General features: G+C 43.2%; 1 protein-coding gene across 1 annotated transcript; it reads left to right on the top strand.

Annotated features, from left to right (window-relative positions):
- The first annotated feature begins 10,590 nt into the window (after positions 1 to 10,590).
- PSMD6 (proteasome 26S subunit, non-ATPase 6) lies at positions 10,591 to 19,624 on the top strand. The gene is made up of 8 exons (XM_036739385.1): positions 10,591 to 10,827; positions 12,091 to 12,296; positions 13,726 to 13,871; positions 14,298 to 14,517; positions 14,620 to 14,728; positions 16,762 to 16,930; positions 19,141 to 19,218; positions 19,336 to 19,624. Exons 1-8 carry the CDS (start codon positions 10,683 to 10,685, stop codon positions 19,430 to 19,432), a joined length of 1,170 nt encoding a protein of 389 aa, XP_036595280.1. The 5' UTR covers positions 10,591 to 10,682; the 3' UTR covers positions 19,433 to 19,624.
- The last annotated feature ends 713 nt before the right edge of the window (positions 19,625 to 20,337 follow it).

Here is a 20,337-nt window from a genome sequence, read left to right on the forward strand (position 1 = left end):
GGCTGTAGATTTGGGAGTCAGTTCGGGCTATAGTGCAAATGGATCAAACATACAGCCCACAGCACTCCTAAGTGAGGCCTAACCAGATTAACATGTCATCGGAAAATAGTTAACAAAATAAATAAAAATGCAATAAAACATTGTATTATAACATTTTAAAACTAAGTTGATGCATGGCCTGCAGGGATCTTTATGTGCCAATTAGTGGCCCCATTTCCATTGGAATTTGATAGCACTACTGTAGTGAATAGAGAGAAGCTGCTGGAATCAGGAAGACCCGAGTTCAAGTCCTGACCCAGACATTTATTGGCTGTGTGAGTCTGAGCAAGTCATTTGACTGTGATTGGCCTCAATTTCTTCACCTGCACAAGGTGGATGATAACAAAAGCGCCTATCTCACGGGGTTATTATGAGGATCAACATAGGGAAAGTGCTTTGTAAACCTACAGGGCTGTATAGATAGAAACTGCCGGGCCCTATTCGACCTTTGACATCTACCCTGGTGTTCCTGAAGACACCCAGACAAGTCATTCGGTCATTCATTGTTCATTCCATAACTTAAAGCACTATGTAAATGCTATCATTTATTATTGTTATTAGCCTTAACATTTTCATTTTGCATTTTAGTGATAGTTGAATCCATGGGAGCTGATGAGATTGCCAAGAGAAGAGAAGTCAGGACAGAAAGTCACCCAACTGGTGACTCTGCTACTCGGGGTTTTCTTGGCAAAGATACTAGAGCGGCTTGCCATTTCCTTCTCCAGCTCATTTTACAGATGACAAAACTGAGGCAACCAGGGTGAAGTGACTTTCCCAGGGTCACATAGCTACTAAGTGTCTGACTCCAGGGCTGGCACTCTGTACACTATGGTGTTACCTAACTGTAGTTAGTTACCCTGCAAAAGAAACTAAAAGGGTCAGATAGGTAAGAGAACCAGGAGGCAGAGGAATCAGGCACATAAATAAAACAGTATGTGGCTCTTGGGTCAGATATTTAGCCTGAGGTATTTGAAGACATGATAGAAACCATGGAGGCTGATCAAAACTCCTTAATATTCAGCTAAAAAATTTTTAAAATCATAAACCTAAACAGAGTCTTCTTTCAAAGAAAATCTTTATTTGAGAAGAAACTCTATGTCAAAAATATATAAATATTTTGGTTTGCTTTTATACAAAGGACCTGCTGGCCCATAATTGGAGTCAATGGAAACAAAGGCTGTAGAAAATGACTCTCCTTACCTTTCCCTCTGAGCAAAGGTTTTGTTACAGATTTCAGTTAAAGCAGGAAGATTTACGTGTTCTGTTTTACAGAAGTGCCATATAGAGCCAGTATCCAGCTTGCTGATATATTTCTATGTGTGTCCATGGAGAGCTGGAGTGATTTTAAAATGTGAAGAAGGTAGGGAGCCTGTAAAACTTCCCTACTTATCACCCATCATAGGGGTAAGGACTATTAATAGAACAGAATCCAGGGATGTAGGATTCCATTGCTTTGTAAAGAACCGAGAAAATAGGCCAGACCAAACCCTCATTGAATATGTTACTTAATATAGTCCTCCTCCTTCTCTTCAGAGCTAACACTTAGCTGGTACTTTAAGGTTCTCAAAGTCCTTTACAAATATTATCTCATTTGCTTTTCACAACAACGCTAGGAGGGAGGTAAGATTATTATCATGATTTTACAGATGGGGAAACAGAGGCTGAGAGAGGTAAAGAGATTTGCCCAGGTTCACGCTGCTAGAGTTTGTTGTAGGATTTGAACTCAGATCCTCCTGATTCCAAGTCCATCCTTGTCTCCAGTATGGATACTTACCTGCCTCCAATTATCAATTGAGACTAACAAGCGTCCCCCGGCAAGAGAAATAGAACCCTGAGAGGGTAAAGGTAAACCACGTTGTAGCACCTGAGCGAAAGTGCTTGAGGTACACAGCATGTACCAGGAGGAAAACACTGAAGGATAGGAAAACACTGAGCACTGTCAATCACTCCAGAGTGTTCCTTTGGAAAGGCGTAATTTAGGGGGGATAAATGAGCATGGTAAGTCAATTGATCATTATGCGACAATAACACGAAAAGTCTGTGAATTCCAAACAGATGTTCTATTTAAAGATCCCATTCTATGTGGTATAATCAATAACTCCCTAACAGGAAGGGTGTTGAAGTGAACAGAGATAACCGTGCACACAAAACATTCTTGGACGTATGCAAGGAAACTGTAATCAGTGCCTCTCACATAAAGTCTTAGAAATTCAATGAAAAAGCTGAAAGTGCATGTAATTAAAAGTGTGCATCACCATAGCAAGGCTGATAAAGTTAATTATATAGTAAGAAGAACATTTTTTTAATGCAAGGAATGTGGTTGTAATCACAGTCAGCAGCCCAAAGGTCCAGCATGAGAGGCTGTGTACATTTTGCATACAGTGAAAGCAATTTTTTTTAAAACAGTGTATTCTTTTCAACCCAAATTACCTAACACAGAGAAAGAATAAGAATGTTTGAAAGGAAGGGGAGGCATGAACTGCCTAGAAGGATATCTAAATAAAACCTGGTTTAAGTGGAAATTGGCTTGTAACACTGATAGAGAAGGAACAAAACCTAATTTTTAAATAGACCCCAGAACCAAGGACACTTGAACAGCAAAGAGCTTTAAAGCTGAGCTATACATGCACTCAGTTAACCCTTGGCCTTTTGGAATAAACACATTTTTAATTTCCGTGAGACTGTCTCAGAGAAAGAAGATACTGAGCCTTTTTCTAGTATGTAGAATTTATTTCCTCTTCAAAGAGGAAAACTGAATCCTTCAGTTAGGTTTCTAGCCTTGAGAACAGTCGTTAGTTAATCCATTCCACTCTGTTTAATAGCTAGAATTACAAAATTGATCGGACGGACTGTTTTCTGGTCAATATCAGGACAGTCAATCACTTAGAAGCAGTTATTTTGATCGATAAGACAAGCCAATCAGAACAGCTCTTCAAAATGCTATTGATTTCTTAGCAATTAGTGGTAATAATGGCCAAAAAAAAACCCCAACCAGATTTGATCTGAAAAATGGTCTAAATGAGCAGTGTAGACAGAAACCAGGAATAATAGTCACGATGATCAGCTGTGTCTCTGAGGTTTTTGTTGCTGGGGTTTCTTTGATTTATGATGTTTCCAAAGTGTTAGCTGGAATTGAGAATCCATAATGTATTCAGGGTGTCCCAAAAGCTTTAAGCTTTAATAGCTCAAAACTGCCCTAAAAGTTTTGGGATTACTTATATAATCTCAGCCCGATTCTACCCTAGGAAGACTAGGAAAAGTTGTAAAATACCCTGTAGTAAGCCCTGTATGATACTCGTGTCAGTCAAGTTCTCAGCACTGGGTACTAAGTATTTTTAAAACTCTATTAGGCTGAAGAGATCTGGCACACTATTGTACTTGGAACCACTGATACCCAAATGAACTCAAATGCCATGACCCAGCTGTAAGTCACAATCACTGGGGGTGAAATGTATCATACTATCCTATATTCATTTTGCTGCATGGAAATTCCTTGGTGTTTTATATGTATTTTTTGTGGTTGCCACTGGATTTAGAAAGGTGAACGCAATTTCTCCATCTCCCTACCATTGTGAAGTGACACAGGACCTTTTATCTAAGTTATGTAATATGAACTTGTAGTGAAGCATCATTTGACTGGGAGACTTATGGGAGCGGGGTGGGGGAATAGTAAAAGTCACTAGTTGGAATATTCTTATAAACGTAGGAAGTCTCAGCTTATGAGTTATCTGGTGGGGAGGGATGGGATTTGTTCATACATGTTTAGTCCTGGGAGGCAACTGAATCAATAACACACTGGTGTTTATAGCAGCATGCTGGATATCATTTAGCAAACATTGCTGTTGTTTCGAATTCCTTTTTCTCAAGCCTTTTGGACGCTGCAGATGTTGGTGTAAATGACTTACATTCTCAATATAGCTTGTGCGTCAATCACACGAATTGCTTTGATTATGTGTGTGGTGAGCTAACTTGTAAAGGCCAGAGATGAAAATGTATTCCTCTGTTTTATAGCTTGTAAAGTATTCAATTGGCTGGAAAATATTCAATTCACTTGTGTTGTTATCACTTGTGTTAGCCTACTAACTGGCCAGATAGACGGTTCTTATCACACATGATGATTTGGATGAAATAAAAAGACTGGGCAACAGGTGCCTATTTTGCTGCATCTGGCATCACCTCCAAGTCTAAACATACTGTGCGATAGCCAAATCTACCCTCTGCTAGGAGGCCTGTTTCATAGGGACTCTCTGAACCAAAACCACTAGAATTGGGATGAAGAAGATGAATTTGGTGATTCCCATGATAATGATAAACCCTGCTAGAAGGCCAGACTGTCCAGAAAAGGCAATCAGCATTTATTAAGCACTTAGTGTATATCAGGTGTTGCATACAGATACAAGCGAAAAAGAAAGTCAGTCTTTGCCCCCAAGGACCTTACATATACAATACATAAGAGGGATCTGGAAAGATTGGGGTGGGGTTGTCAGTGGGAAAGTATCCAGTGTCAGGGCATAGCTTTGAAGTCCAGAAAAGTAGGAGGAGAGATCCGAAGGAAAGGAATGAGGTTGGCTGTCCTAGGTCCCTATATAGATGGAGGCCCCAGGAGGAAACCAGCATAGGAAGAATGGGACTGGCCTGGTGGAAGGATATTCCAGGGTGAAAAGGGCTGGTTGGATGTTCCAGGTCAGGGATGTCCAACCTTAGGTTTTTATTGAAACAATAGACAATATATTTTGATTTGCCATTTTAGTGAGAGCTCTGCGGTAGCTCAGCTTCATTTACTAAAGCATTTATGTAAATTTCTATGCTCATAGGCCAGCCGCATTTTGGACAGCCCTGTTCCAGGTCAAGGAGGTCCCAGGCCCTAAAGGAAGTTCTAGAAGGAGACTGCATCTGAGGCAAGATTTTAAAGTTCAGAAATAGGATCAGAATCGGGAGGAGAAAGCAAGGTGGTGATGCCCTATTGGAAATAACTTTTCCATCTTCAGATGCTCACATTAGGTCTCCAGGAGATCAAAATGGCCTTGCCCATGTTATTAAATTATCCAAAAATCAAGATAAATTTTCATCTCCTGGATCAGGGGTTTTAGCCTGGAGTCCATGGATAGATTTCAGGGCATCCATAAACTTGGATGGGGAAAAAATGACATCTTTATTTTCACTAACCTTTGGTTGCCTTTGTAATCACATGAATCTTATTTTATTCATTTAAAAACATTATTCAGAGATGATATCTATAGGCACCATCATGATACAGAAAATGTTAAGACCCCCTGATGTAGACTAAAAAGGATGGAATCTTCTGCAAGAGGGCACCAAAACATGCTTAAAACCTTGAACTTGAGAAGTGCTCTTGGCCGGGCCATGAAGCTCTGAGAGGGGCTCTTCTTTTTGGTAGGATTACAGCTTGGACATACTAAATATTGATGCTTTATTTGTGAGTGGGACAGCAGAGATGGGGGAAAACACACATGAAAAAAAACCACAATTGCACTCGAAGGAAAGAACTGATTCCATGAAAGAGAAATGGAGTGAGCCAACTCGTAGTTAGCCCTGAGGAAAGTTCTTTTGCTGGTCACCACTGCACATTCACCTGGGCTAGATGAAAAGTTTTAACGAGGCAATGGATCAAAATGGTACAAGTTTTTTAAAGGTGAAAAATGCATTTCCAAGAAATAGTGAGGTTAAAATCAAAGGGAAGATATTTGCGAGTCTTGAAATAATGGCAGTGATGAAAGATAAATATTTTGATGGACAGTCGAATGACATTAAAGAAATGACTTTTGGGAAACTACAAGGCAGAAAATCATCAAGAAATTGTCAAATGATCTTCTCAAAGTCTATAATTTAGGGAAAGGGATAGGGACCATACTGCTATGGGAGAAACTTTGCTGAGGACACTCCTTCCAATGCAGGTTGGCACTTCTACCCTAGAGAGTTACCAAGAGCCCTGAGAAGTTAAGTGTTCTTCCCAAGGTCGCCCAGATAATATATGTCAGACTTTGCTTTGAGGCTGTCTCTATTTACTCATCCTAGAGAACACAATGTGTCATTCAAAATCAAGTTCTTCAGTTTGATTTTAGATTCCTACTATAACCTAGTGACAATACTGAGGCATATTGACACAGTGGAGAGGGCATTGCTCCTGGAATCAGGAAGGCTTGAGTTCAAATCCTGCCTCAGATATTTACTTGCTACATGACCTGGAGCAACTTGCTTAACCTCTGTGTTCCTCTGCTTCCTCATTCGTAAAAGGAGGAGGAGGGTGCATTTGATGGCTTTCTAAAGCCCCTCCCAGCTCTAAATCTTTGATTCTATTATCCCAAGAAATCTCCATTCCATTTAACAAGCGTTTATTAAGCACCCGCTAGTGGCATTGTGATAGGCTCTAGGAATTAAAACACAAAGCAGTCTTTCTCCTCAGAGAGCTTACATGCAGCTCTGGAGACTCCATCACGTTCACAGATAAAGAAGTCCAGGTATTCTGAGCAGAAAGTGGCACTAACAGCTGCAGGGATGAAGAAAGGCCTTATTTAGGAGGTGCCGTTGGAGCTGAGCTTTGAAGGAGGCTGGGAATTCTATGAGGCTAAGGTCAAGGACTGCATCCCAGACACGGGAGACAGGCTTTGAATGGCATGGCAGTAGGAGCTGGGATGCCAAGTTAGAAGGATAGCATACCAACCACACACAGTATGTGAAAGAGAGGAATGCAAAATAAATCTGGAAGGGTAGGCTGGGGCCAGATTGCACAAGCTTTGAAGTGACAAACAGAATATTTTTATTTTGGAGGTAATGGGAAGCTACCAAAGGTTCTTGATCAGGGCAGCCACCTGGGCAGCCCTGTGCTTTAGAAGATGACTGGCAGGTAAGTGTAGGATTTGCTGGAAAGGGGAGAGACTGGAAGTGAGGAGAGAGCTTACCATCTAATGGTGGAAGACGATACATCAAAAAAAAAAAAAGCTGAGAAGTTTATTGGAGGGAAGGTGCAGAAGGGATGATGAAGTCAGAGAAGAGCATCTGGGTGGGAAATTCTGAGATGGCTCTTGGGCACACTCCTTAAAAGGAGGGTCTGGTAGGAGAGGGAAGGAGAAGTCTCATTAATAGACACAATTTAGGCGATCTAAATGAGCCTTGTTTTATTTAGAAGGAGGAAAAAAAGATTTATTAGAACATAAAACTATTCTTTACATGAAAATAGTGGGTGACAGTCAAAATGAAATGTTCTCCTTGAAAATGAGGGCGGTTAGATTCAATGTTCTTGGGATCTTTTCCACTTCTAAATCTGCAGCTCTATGGAAGTACAAAAAATACTATGTAATTCACTTATTTTTAGGGGTGAAACAAAAAAGGAACTTTTTTTGGTGACTTGTTATTTGGTCTTTGATTCTTTGCAGATATCTTATAGTCATCTTTCCTCCTTTCTTAGGAAAAGAATTGGCCTCATTAGTAGTTCAACCAAACTTTGGCTTCCTCATCTAATTTACAGTCACTCAAAGTTTTATTTACCTGTTTGAAACCCAGAAATACCTATACCCCAATGCCCCAGTGTGGGAGGGTTGAAGCAACATGTCAGTTTTTGAAAATCTCCAAAGCTCCTAGCACCAAACCTCCGATGTGCCTTCTCCGGCACCAGCTCAGTGAGTGGTCCCCATCAGCCAAATGCATCAGATGACAAAGATCTCATTACAAATTGTCCTAACAGTGTCTGAAGGGCCAGTGCTAAGAATAAGGGTCAGTTCACGCGCAAACTTCACCAGCTGCCTTGGCTTCGGGACAATTCCCACAGCTGAAGGAGCAGTCATATCCCCTTGTCCCGCTGACATGTTGGAAACCTACTTTCTAATTTCCTTTGGTAGAAATATGGCAGCATTTAATCAGATTTAGTGAATAAGGGGAGTGCCTGTAAGCCAGCAAGGCTGACTTCTTCAAAAACACACCAGAGTGTGGACATCCAGGTGAGTGCTATCCATCAACTGGAGGTTTCTGTGATGAGTCTAGAAATGAGCACGTGAGGCAATGGGTCTTTCATAAACCTAATCACTAAGAAATGACTTTCATTTCTTCACTGGAGGCTTCCCTGATGCCCTGCTGCTGCCAAAAGTGAGTTTTCTTTCTTCTGGGCTTACAGCACGTCGCTTCTATTTTTCCTATTAAGTTATCATAGTTGTCTATGTAGGGGTCGAGGACAGACCTATGATTTCCCTGGGATAGGGAATTCCTTGGTGAAGAAACTCCCTCTACTGAAGCAGGTCAGCACCTTATCTAAAACGCATGACCATCAAGAGAACACCGAGAAATTGTGACTTGCTCAGGGTTGCACAGTAAATGTCAGGTGGGACTTGAACTTAGGTCTTTTCTGGTTTCTACTGAACCATGCTTCCTCTCAGTCTCCTCTAATTTTAATTTTAATTTAATTTAATTTAATAATTAATAACAAAATTCAATAATTTTAAGAGTGTCTGTTTAGCTATCTCTTTATCTTTCTATCCATCCATTTATCCTTCTAGATATACCTATCTTTCCATTCATCCTTCTACCTCTTTATCTTTCAATCATCTATCTTTCCATCCATCCTTTCTATCTTTCAATCCATCTATTCATCCATCACTATCTATCCATGTATCCATCTAGCTCTATATTTTTCTATCCATCCATCCATCCATCCCCCCTCTCTTTCTCTATCTATCTATCTATCATCTATCCATCTATCTATCTATCTGCCTGTCTAATGCTTATCTTCCATACTACATCGCTAGCTTCCGGAGGGACAGGACCAGATTTATCTAATTGAACTGTTGACCTGAAGAAGGGCTAATTGCAGGGCTCTAGACTTGAGATTGAGAGCAGGGACTGTCTTTTGCCTTTCTTTGTATTCCTAGCAGATAGTGTGGTGCCTGGCACAGTCATACATAATAAATGCTGACTGACACGCTGACTGACCTAGCTATTGACAGTTAAAATCCTATCAGGTAAACCACTAAAAACACACGGTAATGGCACTTAATCTCAAAAAAGAAATAACTTTTAAAGGCTACGTTTATTCCTGTTTCCTAGGCACCATCAATTTTCACGCAAGACATTTTGGGGAGGAAGGCCAAAGGTCCAGCACAAATTTAGTTTCAAAGATGATGAATAAGGCGCCCTCTGTTGGAATGACCGTTTTGTTTGCTTGCTTGCTTATTTCCTTAGGAAGACAAATAAAATTATTGATCTTTGGGACTTCCGAGACCATCCGGTCCTGACCCTTGCTCAGTGTAGGGATGGCTGTCGCATGACCCGCTGACGCTGTCAAAGATCGTTGCCAAAATGCTTAGGGCCGTCAAGACAAACAGAGGTCCCAGACATCCGCGGGAGAGTGGATGGGGCGTGGAGTGTTGATCTGGGAGCCCTGCATTCGCAGCATCACAGATGTGGAGGGGGGTGCGTCCATCTATAACACGGACCAGTTACTCCAACCCTGTGATCAAAGTCTAGGTGAGCTCAGGCCAGCCGGGGAGCAGAGGGAAGAAGTGGCCTTCGGACCCAGGCCCTCTGGCTCCTCCCCTGACGCTCTTTCCGTATTATTCTTGTCTTCCAACAATACAAGCCAGGACACCGGATGTCCAGAGAGCCGAAGACCTGTGCTGAGTGCCAGAGGTGGGAAGTGGTAGAGATGTCAAGACTGGAACTCGCGTCCGCTGCTCCCAAATCTCGCACCTCCCCGCACCGCACTCAGATCCCAGCCGGGCTCCTTGCTCCGCGTGTGACCTTGACGGAGTCATTCCTCTTGTCTGTAAATTGGAGCTAATAACTATCATCGCTGTTGCAGTCCGCTTTCTTTTTCTTAACAGAAATTTAAAGATGTTGTGAATTGTAAAAACAAATTTAATGCCAAAAGCTGAGCAGGATTTTGGGGCATATTTAACAGATGCCCGGCTGGCAACAAGGGCCCAGCTTCATTCAAGGGGCATCCACATTTGCTAGAGCAGGAAGCATTGATTCAGATTTTACCCAGTGCTTAGCATTGTGCAGGGGTGGCGACGGGAATAAGCATTTATGCGGCACCTACTATATACTGGTCATGTGCTAAAGGCACCACAGTGCACAGAGTTCAAATCCGCCTCAGACAGTTACTGGCTGTGTGACCCTGGGTGAGTCACTTAACCCGTGTGCCTCAGTTTCCTCGTCTGTAAAATGAGCTGGAGAAGGCAATGGCAATCACTGCACTGTCTGTGCGAAGACAACCCCGGAATGGGGCCACGGAGAGTCGGCACTTAATGAAATGAAAGGACTGAACAACAGCAAACTACGTGACTTGAGTCCTTTCCCTCCCCCTTCCCCCAGCTGAAAGCCCCTTGGATAAGTCCCGCTTTCTCCTGGGAGGATGAGGTGACCTCTGAGCTGTTGCTTGCCCACTGGGGCCTCAGCGTTCTTCTCCTTGTCCCAGCTCGGCGCGGGGCGGGGCCGGGCGGGGCGGTGGCGGCTGCGCAGTCCCGGCGGGGCCCGGCAGGGGTCGCTGTAGGCGGCCGGGCTCGCGCCGGAAGCCGGGGGAGGCGCTCCACTTCCGCTTCCGTCGCGGCCTCAGAGAGAAGGCCCGGGCCCCGCCGCAGCCACCGCCGTCGCGCTGCCTGTTGTGGTTGTCGTACCCCGGAGCAGCCGCCGCGATGCCGCTGGAGAACCTGGAGGAGGAGGGCCTGCCCAAGAACCCGGACCTGCGCATCGCGCAGCTGCGCTTTCTGCTCAGCCTGCCCGAGCACCGCGGGGACGCGGCCGTGCGCGACGAGCTCATGGCGGCCGTGCGCGACAACAGTGAGCGAGCCCCCGCCCGTGCCGGCACCCGAGCCCGGGGCTCGCCGAGGCCTTCCCGGCCCGGCCTGTCACCCGAGCCCGGGGCTCCGCCGAGGCCTGCCCGGCCCGGCCCGGCCTGGCACCCGAGCCCGGGGCTCGCCGAGGCCTTCCCGGCCCGGCCTGTCACCCGAGCCCGGGGCTCCGCCGAGGCCTGCCCGGCCCGGCCCAGCCCCTGACTCAGCAGAGCCGAGAGCCCGGGCTGAGCATCGCCGCCCCCAGCCCGATGTAGAGAGATCTGGGAGGGTCCTGGGTGACCGACAAAGGTCAGGCCCCCTTAACTTACAGATGGAGAAACTAAGTCCCAGAAAGGTTCAGTGCCTTGGCCACGGTCAGCCCAGAGCCAGCGTCCTTCCCCTGGCTAGGACCGTAGCTCTGGAACTGGAAACCCCATTGTGCAGGTGGGGTTAACTGAGGTCTAGGGGAAGGGTTCTGGCTGGAAGGGAGCTTGGACGGCGTTTGATCCAATCCACTCATAGGGATTCCCCACGATGCAGAATTTCTCCTTCTGACCAAACCAGTGCACTTAGCTTTGCGCCCCCGCATACAGTAGGTGCTTAATACATGTTTATTGAATTGCACTACGCTATTGACCTGGTTTAGTTGAAATGAAGCAGGCCTATTCGCTGGGCCCTGCCCGGGTGCAGGGGGTGCAGGGTTTGGGGTTCGCCCCGGGCCAGTCCCAGGAGACCGGCTCCCTTCCCCTGCCCCTCTGGTCTTTTACACTCTTGTTTGAGTGAGTAGGTAAAAAATGCTTCTCAGGTGTGGGAATTTGCATTTAAGGTGCACCCACTGTCTACAGAAGGTGTGGGGGGGCACCTGTGCCCGTCCCTTTGTTGTGATCCGATTGTGAAGTGAAGGAGTCCCAGGGAGGGAATGGACAGTCCCTGAGGGCAGGGCCTGACTTGTTCCTTTATTTCTGCGTCCCCAGTGTTTCACATAGTGTAGTGCTTGGTGCAGAAAGCACAGACAGAGGCTCGTGTGGTCACAGAACTGGAGGAGACCTCAGAGGTCTATGAGTCTTAATCCCATTTTATAGAAGAGAAGAAAGCTAAAGCTCCAAATGTGTCAGGGCATGTAGGTGGAGACAGACCCAGGCAGGATTTGAACCAAAGTCCTCTGACTTGCAGTCCATATTCCCTTACAGTGTACAGTCTTGAAATTTAAGGGTCTGTAAGCCAGTAAATGGCATCTGTAATGAATTTCTCCCTTGTCCCCTTCTTTCAGATATGGCTCCTTATTACGAAGCCTTATGTAAGTCTCTTGACTGGCAGATGGATACGGAGCTGTTAAATAAAATGAAGAAGGCGAATGAAGAAGAGTTGAAACGTTTGGATGATGAACTAGAGGATGCGGAAAAAAATTTGGGGGAGAGTGAAATCCGAGATGCAATGATGGCCAAGGCGGAGTATTTGTGTCGCATCGGCGATAAGGTCAGTAAAGGGCGGGGAGGCTCCTCCTGTCATATAAAATTGCTGATTGTTTAAAATAAATTCTCTTTTAAAAAATGAATCTGTCACAAGCCACAATGGGTAATTTTCTTTTGTATAAAGCCAGTAAGAGTGGTAGTAGATAGTGAATCTCTTTCTTTTGCAGTATAATATTCATATTCCAAATTCTTTTGGGCAGATACCTAAGTGTCTGTATTGGTCCAGTATCCTTTTTTGCAAAGAAATGAGTAGGATGAATGTAACTTCATGGCATGTAGGAGTTTTGCAAGGCAGAGAGAGAAGTTTCATACAAGAAAACTTTAAGAGAAATGGGGATATCTTTAGGGTTGGTTAACCCCCCCCCCAAATTATTTTAGCTATCTGATTTTTTAAGTTTAGTATATTGCTTATGTGATGTTTATAATATTTACTCTGATCTTTGGGCAGGAGTTGAATATGATGTAAGGACTTAGGAATATTAGCAAAACTTAGCAAAATAAGTCATTAAGGGCTGAAATATTTCAAATAATTGCAGTGGGTCAAATATTGTCATGGTATTTGTAGCAACTTCTGGTTAGAATTAGAGAGGTGGTTTTGGTGTGAATTTAGAGTTATGATTGGCTTACTTTTAGAATTGTGATTCTCTTATGTACTATATAATACTTAGTAGAAAAAGTGTAGGGAACCTTATATATAGGGGAATCGAGAATCATTTCTGTGTTTTTTCTGGTTTTTGTTCACTGGGTAATTTTAAACCTAAATTTTACCTAACTAGAACAACAGATGTACGAAACCAAAGCCCAGAGGGTCAGCGACTTGGCCAGAATCACCCTGGCAATAAGGGGCAGAACAGGGACTCCAGTTGGAGTCCCTGGATTCCAAGTCCAAGTGTTTCTCCCAGTTTTCACCGGACGTTTCACCTGATTCAGTCTCGATGTGTTCATAGTTTATGTCAAGACAGTGTCGAGAAACGTTAGATGAAATACTGTGTGTAAGAGTCAAATCAGTGGCCAGGAAACTCAGCAGCTCCGTTTCCTTTTACCTAAGGACAGGATGGATAATCCTTGTGCGTGTCTGGTAGCTTTGTGTGTGGCAGCAGTAACAGCAACGGCATGGTGGCATCACAGAGCTAGACAGCTGACTACTAAGAAAGTTGATAAGGCCAACCCAGAATCTGCTTTAATTTCATGTGGGACACAGAGGTGGAAAGGCTTGAGCTGCATTGCGCTGGGGGGGCCACATTGATTCTTCGGTAATTTTTGAAGAATCACATTGCATTGGCACAACATATTCTGAGAATTCACTTGTTTTGTAGCATTGATCTGTGCATGGGAATTAGCATCTCTTGGACTTTGAAGATGTCCCTCATTTGCCTTTTAGGGTGTTCTTAGCTAGTGTTTGGTTTTAACCTTAGCAATGGTCTTTTTGACAGGAAGGAGCTCTGACTGCCTTTCGCAAGACCTATGACAAGACTGTGGCTCTGGGTCACCGATTGGATATTGTATTCTACCTCCTAAGAATTGGCTTGTTTTATATGGATAATGATCTCATCACACGAAACACTGAGAAGGCTAAAAGGTATCATTTAGACATGGGGCCATGGGGTTTGAAGTGTCTAGCCAGCCAGCAGCTTTGAGCGCAATGAGTGACTTGTTTTTATCGGGGGTAGGCCGGGGCGGTATGGTGGGAGGGTAGAATAAATTGTTGAGCTCCCACTTTCTGGAAACCTGCCCATTTTCTTTGACATAAGACTAGTAAGTAAGGTTCATTTCTTAAAAATGGTCAAAACACCTTTGCCATTAAGATTCTGACTCCTGTAAATCAGGAGGAATTTTATCTTTGTTATATAGCCTAAGAGTATATATTTTTTCAAAAGTTCTCAATTAAACTAGGTAACATAATTTATAATTTTTAGCAGCCATTGTGCAACTGTTAATAATTTTGATTTTTCTCTTTTTATGATCTCTATGTGGATCATGATCTCATAATATTTTTTGTTTTAAGCCTAATAGAAGAAGGAGGTGACTGGGACAGGAGAAATCGCCTAAAGGTGTATCAAGGCCTTTACTGTGTAGCGATTAGAGATTTTAAGCAGGCAGCTGAACTCTTCCTTGACACCGTTTCAACATTTACATCCTATGAACTGATGGATTATAAAACATTCGTAACATACACTGTCTACGTCAGCATGATTGCTTTAGAAAGACCTGATCTCAGGGAAAAGGTAAGTGAGAATACCTTCCTTTTAAAGGTTTTTTCTTTTTTCTCCTTCAAATTAAAAAAGACTGATGGTCAACAAAAACATTAGTTTGCTTTACTATTTTAGGTTATTAAAGGAGCAGAAATTCTGGAAGTCTTGCACAGCCTGCCCACAGTTCGACAGTACCTCTTTTCACTATATGAGTGTCGTTATTCAGTCTTCTTCCAGTCATTGGGTAAGAATATAGTTACTGATTTTGATCGTGTACCTTCATTCTGCTGTTACTTAATTCTGTAAGCAGCCACCTTGAGGTGACATCTAAAGCCTGCATTTGCAGATTTCTTTGTGCATCTTTATGGAGTCTTTGTTCTATAGGAGAGATTACAGAGCCCACAGATTGGGGAAGCAGACTCGCAATTAGATTATTAAGTAGTTTCCATGATTGATATTGCCTTTTGAGGGAAAGAAAAAGGGAAATCCTGATGGGAGGGGGTTGCCTTCAATGAGCTCCGAATTATCCTGAGACTGACTTTTTATGTCTTAGGTTTTAAATAATGTTCAAGAATCATTCTGTAAAAATTGGCTATCAGTAAATATTTGCCTCCTGCACTGTGTTCTGAGCCTTGGGCGTAGTGTTCATGTAGTCCTTGAAGAGAAGAAACCAGTTGAATTTGAGTGGTATATTGTGTTAACTTGTGGTAAACTTACTTTGTAGTAGCGTTAAGTTGTTGTACTTCGTGTTGCCGATCGTGGTGTGTGGGGCTCTTTATTGAATAGCTCCCTATGCAGTGGTCTTTTTTAGTTCTCATTTCTATTATTATTTTGCTGTCAGGTTTCAGTTCTAATTGCTGTCAATGAACCTGCCTTCTGATGTGCTGTTTCTAAGCTGCAGTGCGTGTAGAAACCAAATAGCCAGTTTGTTAGCCTTGTGTATAAAGTAAAGTAACCGGGACCTGAGAAAGAGCTTGAGGAGCTCTCTTGTGGGCAAAGTACGTGAGAGACTGGCATGTGGACTGTGTAATAAGGATGTTGGTTGCCCAGTGCCCGGTGTTAGCTTCTTGGGTTCTTCTCTTTCTCCTGGATAGGTGAGGTATTCCTGGGCTATTGTTAGTGAGAGGCAGTGGGACTGAGCCTCATCTTGCCTCTGCCATTAACTCTGTGATCTTGGGGTAAGTTAAGCTCTTTGGGTCTCATTTTCTTTATTTATAAAATGATCTCTAAGGTCCTTCTAGACCTAAAATTCTGAGACTTTAATGTTGTTTCTCCGGTCACATGGATCCTGGCTGCCCGCCGCCATTGGCTGATTGCCAGGAGCAGTGTGAAAGGACGTCAGACGGAGTAGTGACTCCTTTGAACAGATTTACAAGATGTGTCCCAAATTGCCTTATTTGATTTTGATCCACAAGAAAGGCTTTATTCTCATGTGCTGATGGCCAGGGCCCTCGGAGTATTTCCCCTTATTCTCACTAATCCTGCCTCCTATTATTATGCTCCTTGTCCCCTGCTCTGCCATCAGTTTCCATGGAGGTAAGAATCAGGAACTGAATTGGAGAATTTTTTTATATTTTTGTAATATATTTGCTTATTTGATTTTTCATATTAAGAACTTCCAACCTTCGTGATGTTCTTTTTTTCTTTTTAAAAAAATTTTTTTAAAAGTTACTTATTTTCAGTTGTCAACATTCACTTCCACAAGATTTTGAATTCCAAATTTTCTCCCCATCTCTCTCCTCCCTCCACCCAAACAGCGTGCATTCTGATTACCCCTTCCTCCAATCTGCCCTCCCTTCTATCTCCCCCCTGCCCCCCATACCCTTCCCCTCTATTTTCCAATAGGGGAAGATAGATTTCTGAATTGGAGAATAAGATAAAAGTGTTAAATTGTAAAGAGATGATGCTCATACCTTGGCTTCATTCTTTTTCTTATCAAAGTAGTTAGTGGAGTCTGTCCAATGGTAAGGCATGGTTGGTCTCAGAGGCTGAGTCTGAAGTGAGTGTTTCTGAGCTGCATGACCTCTGGGATCCACATGTGTTTTTAGTCTTATGTTTACAGGCTTAGAGAACGTCGGCTGGAAGCCTCCTTTGTTTTCCCACCAAAGTAAACACAGGTTATTGTTTTACACACCTTCTCTTGATCTGTCACCAGACACCAAGCTCATCAAAGGCACTGACTCTCCCTTTTATGTCACGTTCATGTTAGCCCACTTAGCTTAGGACATGGATGGCCAGGAATTGTGTGCTTAAAATGCTGCCTTTTATTCGTTGCAGCTATCGTTGAGCAGGAGATGAAGAAGGACTGGCTCTTTGCTCCTCATTATCGATACTACGTCCGAGAGATGAGAATCCATGCGTACAGCCAGCTCTTGGAGTCCTACAGGTCGTTGACCCTTGGCTACATGGCAGAAGCTTTTGGAGTTGGTGTGGAGTTCATAGATCAGTGAGTAAGACTGCTCTCTTATTAGCGGAAGCCATTCACTGCAAATTAGTCAAAACTGGTTACAGTCGTGTATGTCCTTCCACCCTTTAGCTTCCATACCCCATTTCCTTGCCTCGCCCCCAATTTTGAGGCAAAAATGCAAAAGTTTTTTTGAATAATTGTCTGGTACTTTAAATGTAAAAAAAAAGAACCAGAACAGCTCTGTGAGCTCCAACAGCTCTATTAATATTCCCACTTCGTAGACAAGGAAACAGTTGCAGGGAGGTTTGGACTTGCCTAGAGCTGCAGGGCTGGATGGATCCCAGCTCTTCATCCTTTTGCTCTCTATTAAATCATATTGGCTCTAATAATTCTGCCCTGCCCTCTCTGTGGTGCACCCTTGGCTGTAGTTCTGAAAGCTAGTTAGATTTTGAGACAGCTGGGTGGTGCAGTGGGCAGAATGCTGAACTTGGGACCCTTCCTGGCCATGTGACCTTGTGACCCCGGGCAAGTCATCTGTAAAATGGGTGATGGGCGTAGTACCTACCTCTTGGGGCCGTTGCGAGGATCGGCTGAGGGAATACACAAAGTGCTTTGCAGATCTTTAGAAATGCTATGTGAATGTTAGCTGTTAGTGTCAGTACTAATGGCAAAAGGCGAGATTTTTAGCTCTTGGCCTGATGAATTCTGGTGGTGCTTAGCCATAGGTATTTCTTAGAGAGTGAGGCTATCCCTGCCAACAGGTGTGAAAAATGCACAATGGGCATCCTAACCAAGAGCTGCCTCCTGAATGGGGAGAGTGTGGTGCAGTCAGTGCCCAGACTGGTTAGGAGACCTGACTGTCACTTTGGGTAAAGCCCTTGACCTTTATCTCTAGCAAAGTAGTCATGTGAGCCCTCCCTACTTTAAGGGTGTTTTGGAAATTAAATGAGATCATGAATCTGAAATTTATTTATTAGCATTTCATATAACCCTTTCTTGCATGTCCTCCACAAATGCTGATATCCCTGATGCGATGTGAAATTTTTGACAGTGGTTTTTTGCTTGATAGCACGTTGAGGTGTGAGGCCTACCTTACGGTTCTGAAGCTTTTTATTTCAATCTAAAAACTATTAGCTTTTCAAGAGGAATGAAAATGAGATAAAAATCCTTATTGACGGTAAAGAAGAGACTGTTAACCCTTGGGTCAGTAGAGAAGAGACAGATGGTTGGCCGACAGGGATTGTGAGCAGTAGCAAACAGATTTTCCTGAAGTGGGAAGAGAGAACATAGCCTAGCCTTGCCTTGCTTTGTATTGTAGCAAATTGAAGTTTTATTTTTTTTGTTTTTTATGTTTATCTAACTCTCTTGCTTTAGATTTGTGCTGGGTAACTTAGTTACGGCAATAGTTAAATCTAGCTACAGGGAAAGGCCCTTCATGGAATATCTCCCGTGGGCTTTAGTCATAGAGTAATACCTGTAAATGAATTTTTCTACTCTGAGCTGACCTTCTGATTCTAGCTCAAGTTTTAAGTCCATGACTCAAGCTCAGTTATCCAAGAAAACGAAGACAAGCATTTAGAGGGCAGTATAGAAATATCGGTGCTAAGTCTTTGGAATATTTGAATAGTGTTTTAGGAGTTAGATTATTTTTAAATGTAAAAATGGGCCAAACCATTACTATAAACAGGTAAGTATGCCCCCACCCACAGTGACTGCCTTTGACTATAGGACTAATGCTGTATTTGATTCCTATGTGCAGATTTAGCCTGGCAGGAAAATCCCTACCTTTCTTCATCACAGACACATTAGTTGTTAATGAGAGGTCACTGGGCTCAGTTTTAATGCCACGACTTTCTAAATAGCAAAAAGTTAAAGTCTCTGCTGTTGTGTAGGGTCTTGTGTGAGACCAGCCCTTGTATGATGAAATGGTATTGCTAGAAAAGCAGCGGAAGTGTGGTCCCAGTGGCCAGCAGCCATGCCCTTTTGTGGGTTGAAGTATTTTGAAAATAATTATGGTGTGTAGCCTAGGTGGAAGCGTGCAGTATTTCTGCATGTTCTTTTCCCTCAACTATCCCAAATATAGGCTTTATTAAGCTGGTCAGGACTAAAGGGGGTCAGTCTTAAAACAGTTTTTCTTGATGCTACAACTCTGGGATTAAATCAATAATGTACTGTTTTGCAGGTTGACAGCGCAGTTTTCCTAAGAAATGTCAGCACTCTCGATTAACACTTTGTTTCGTCTCCATCAGGGAACTTTCCAGATTTATCGCGGCTGGGAGACTGCACTGCAAAATAGATAAAGTAAATGAGATCGTGGAAACCAACAGGTAACGTGCCTTCCTATGTTTCATTAAGATGATTAAACCAGCTAATTTTTAATGACAGAGAGCTGTCTTCATGCTGTGGTATGATAAGGAAATATGGATGTTTTTGTTTTTGAACAGACCAGATAGCAAGAACTGGCAATACCAAGAAACTATCAAGAAGGGAGATCTGCTGTTGAATCGAGTCCAGAAGCTTTCCAGGGTAATTAATATGTAAGGCTCCAGGAAAGCGTATACACACAAGGGGAAACGGGATAGTTTATAAGACCATTTGGGGACATCGTCTGACGATCTTGTTGGAATAAAGATGCCCTTCGGTGATAAAGACTTGGAAATTTTATAGTCCACTTCATTATGTAAACAATTCAACTGTAAAAAATAAAGAATACATTTTTGGTTTCAATATTTATTTTGAGGGTTTGGCTGATATTTTTAAAGGTATGTTTAAGTTGAATATACTAAGTAGAACAATTGCCCATCTCCCTAGTTATTTAAAAACTTGTAAGATTGATGACTAAAATCAAATGTGGCTAATAAGCCACTGCCACAATCATTTTTTTCTCAATTTTTTAAACTCGAAGGGCCCTTGACTCTTCTGGTCCAGCTCTTATCTTCAGGGTCACAGTCACACAGCTAGCATGCGCCACCAGGAGACACAAAGGACACAGGCCTCCCAACACGAGCCTTTTACCGTAATCACGCTGTGTTGCTCATTTTTTTCCCCAATTTTCTAAAGGGTTTATTCATTGTTACAGAGACAAATGGCAGGTTATAGGATAGTCATTGTCCTCTAGCAGGCTGTCTTGTGGCAGTCACACATGAAGTTGATTTGATCATAATCATTGGACAGCCAAGTCTGATAGGGATTTGGGCGCTAGAAGTGACCTTCCTCTCGGGCCAGTCCTCTTCATTTTGCAGGTGAGGAAGTGGCATGAGCCATGAGCTAAAGTGACTGCCCAAGTGTGGCATTCACTCAGGCTCTCTGATTCTGGTTCAAACCCTGGGTCTCCCACTCAGCCTCTCTTGGCCTCATGCACCTTTTCTTTATAATGGGGTTGGACTAAATGATCTCTAAGCTCACCTCTGGCCTGAAGCCTGGAGTGCCTTAAGTAGCCAGAGCCA

This window comes from Trichosurus vulpecula, chromosome 9, assembly GCF_011100635.1.
Source record: "Trichosurus vulpecula isolate mTriVul1 chromosome 9, mTriVul1.pri, whole genome shotgun sequence".
NCBI lineage: Eukaryota > Metazoa > Chordata > Mammalia > Diprotodontia > Phalangeridae > Trichosurus > Trichosurus vulpecula.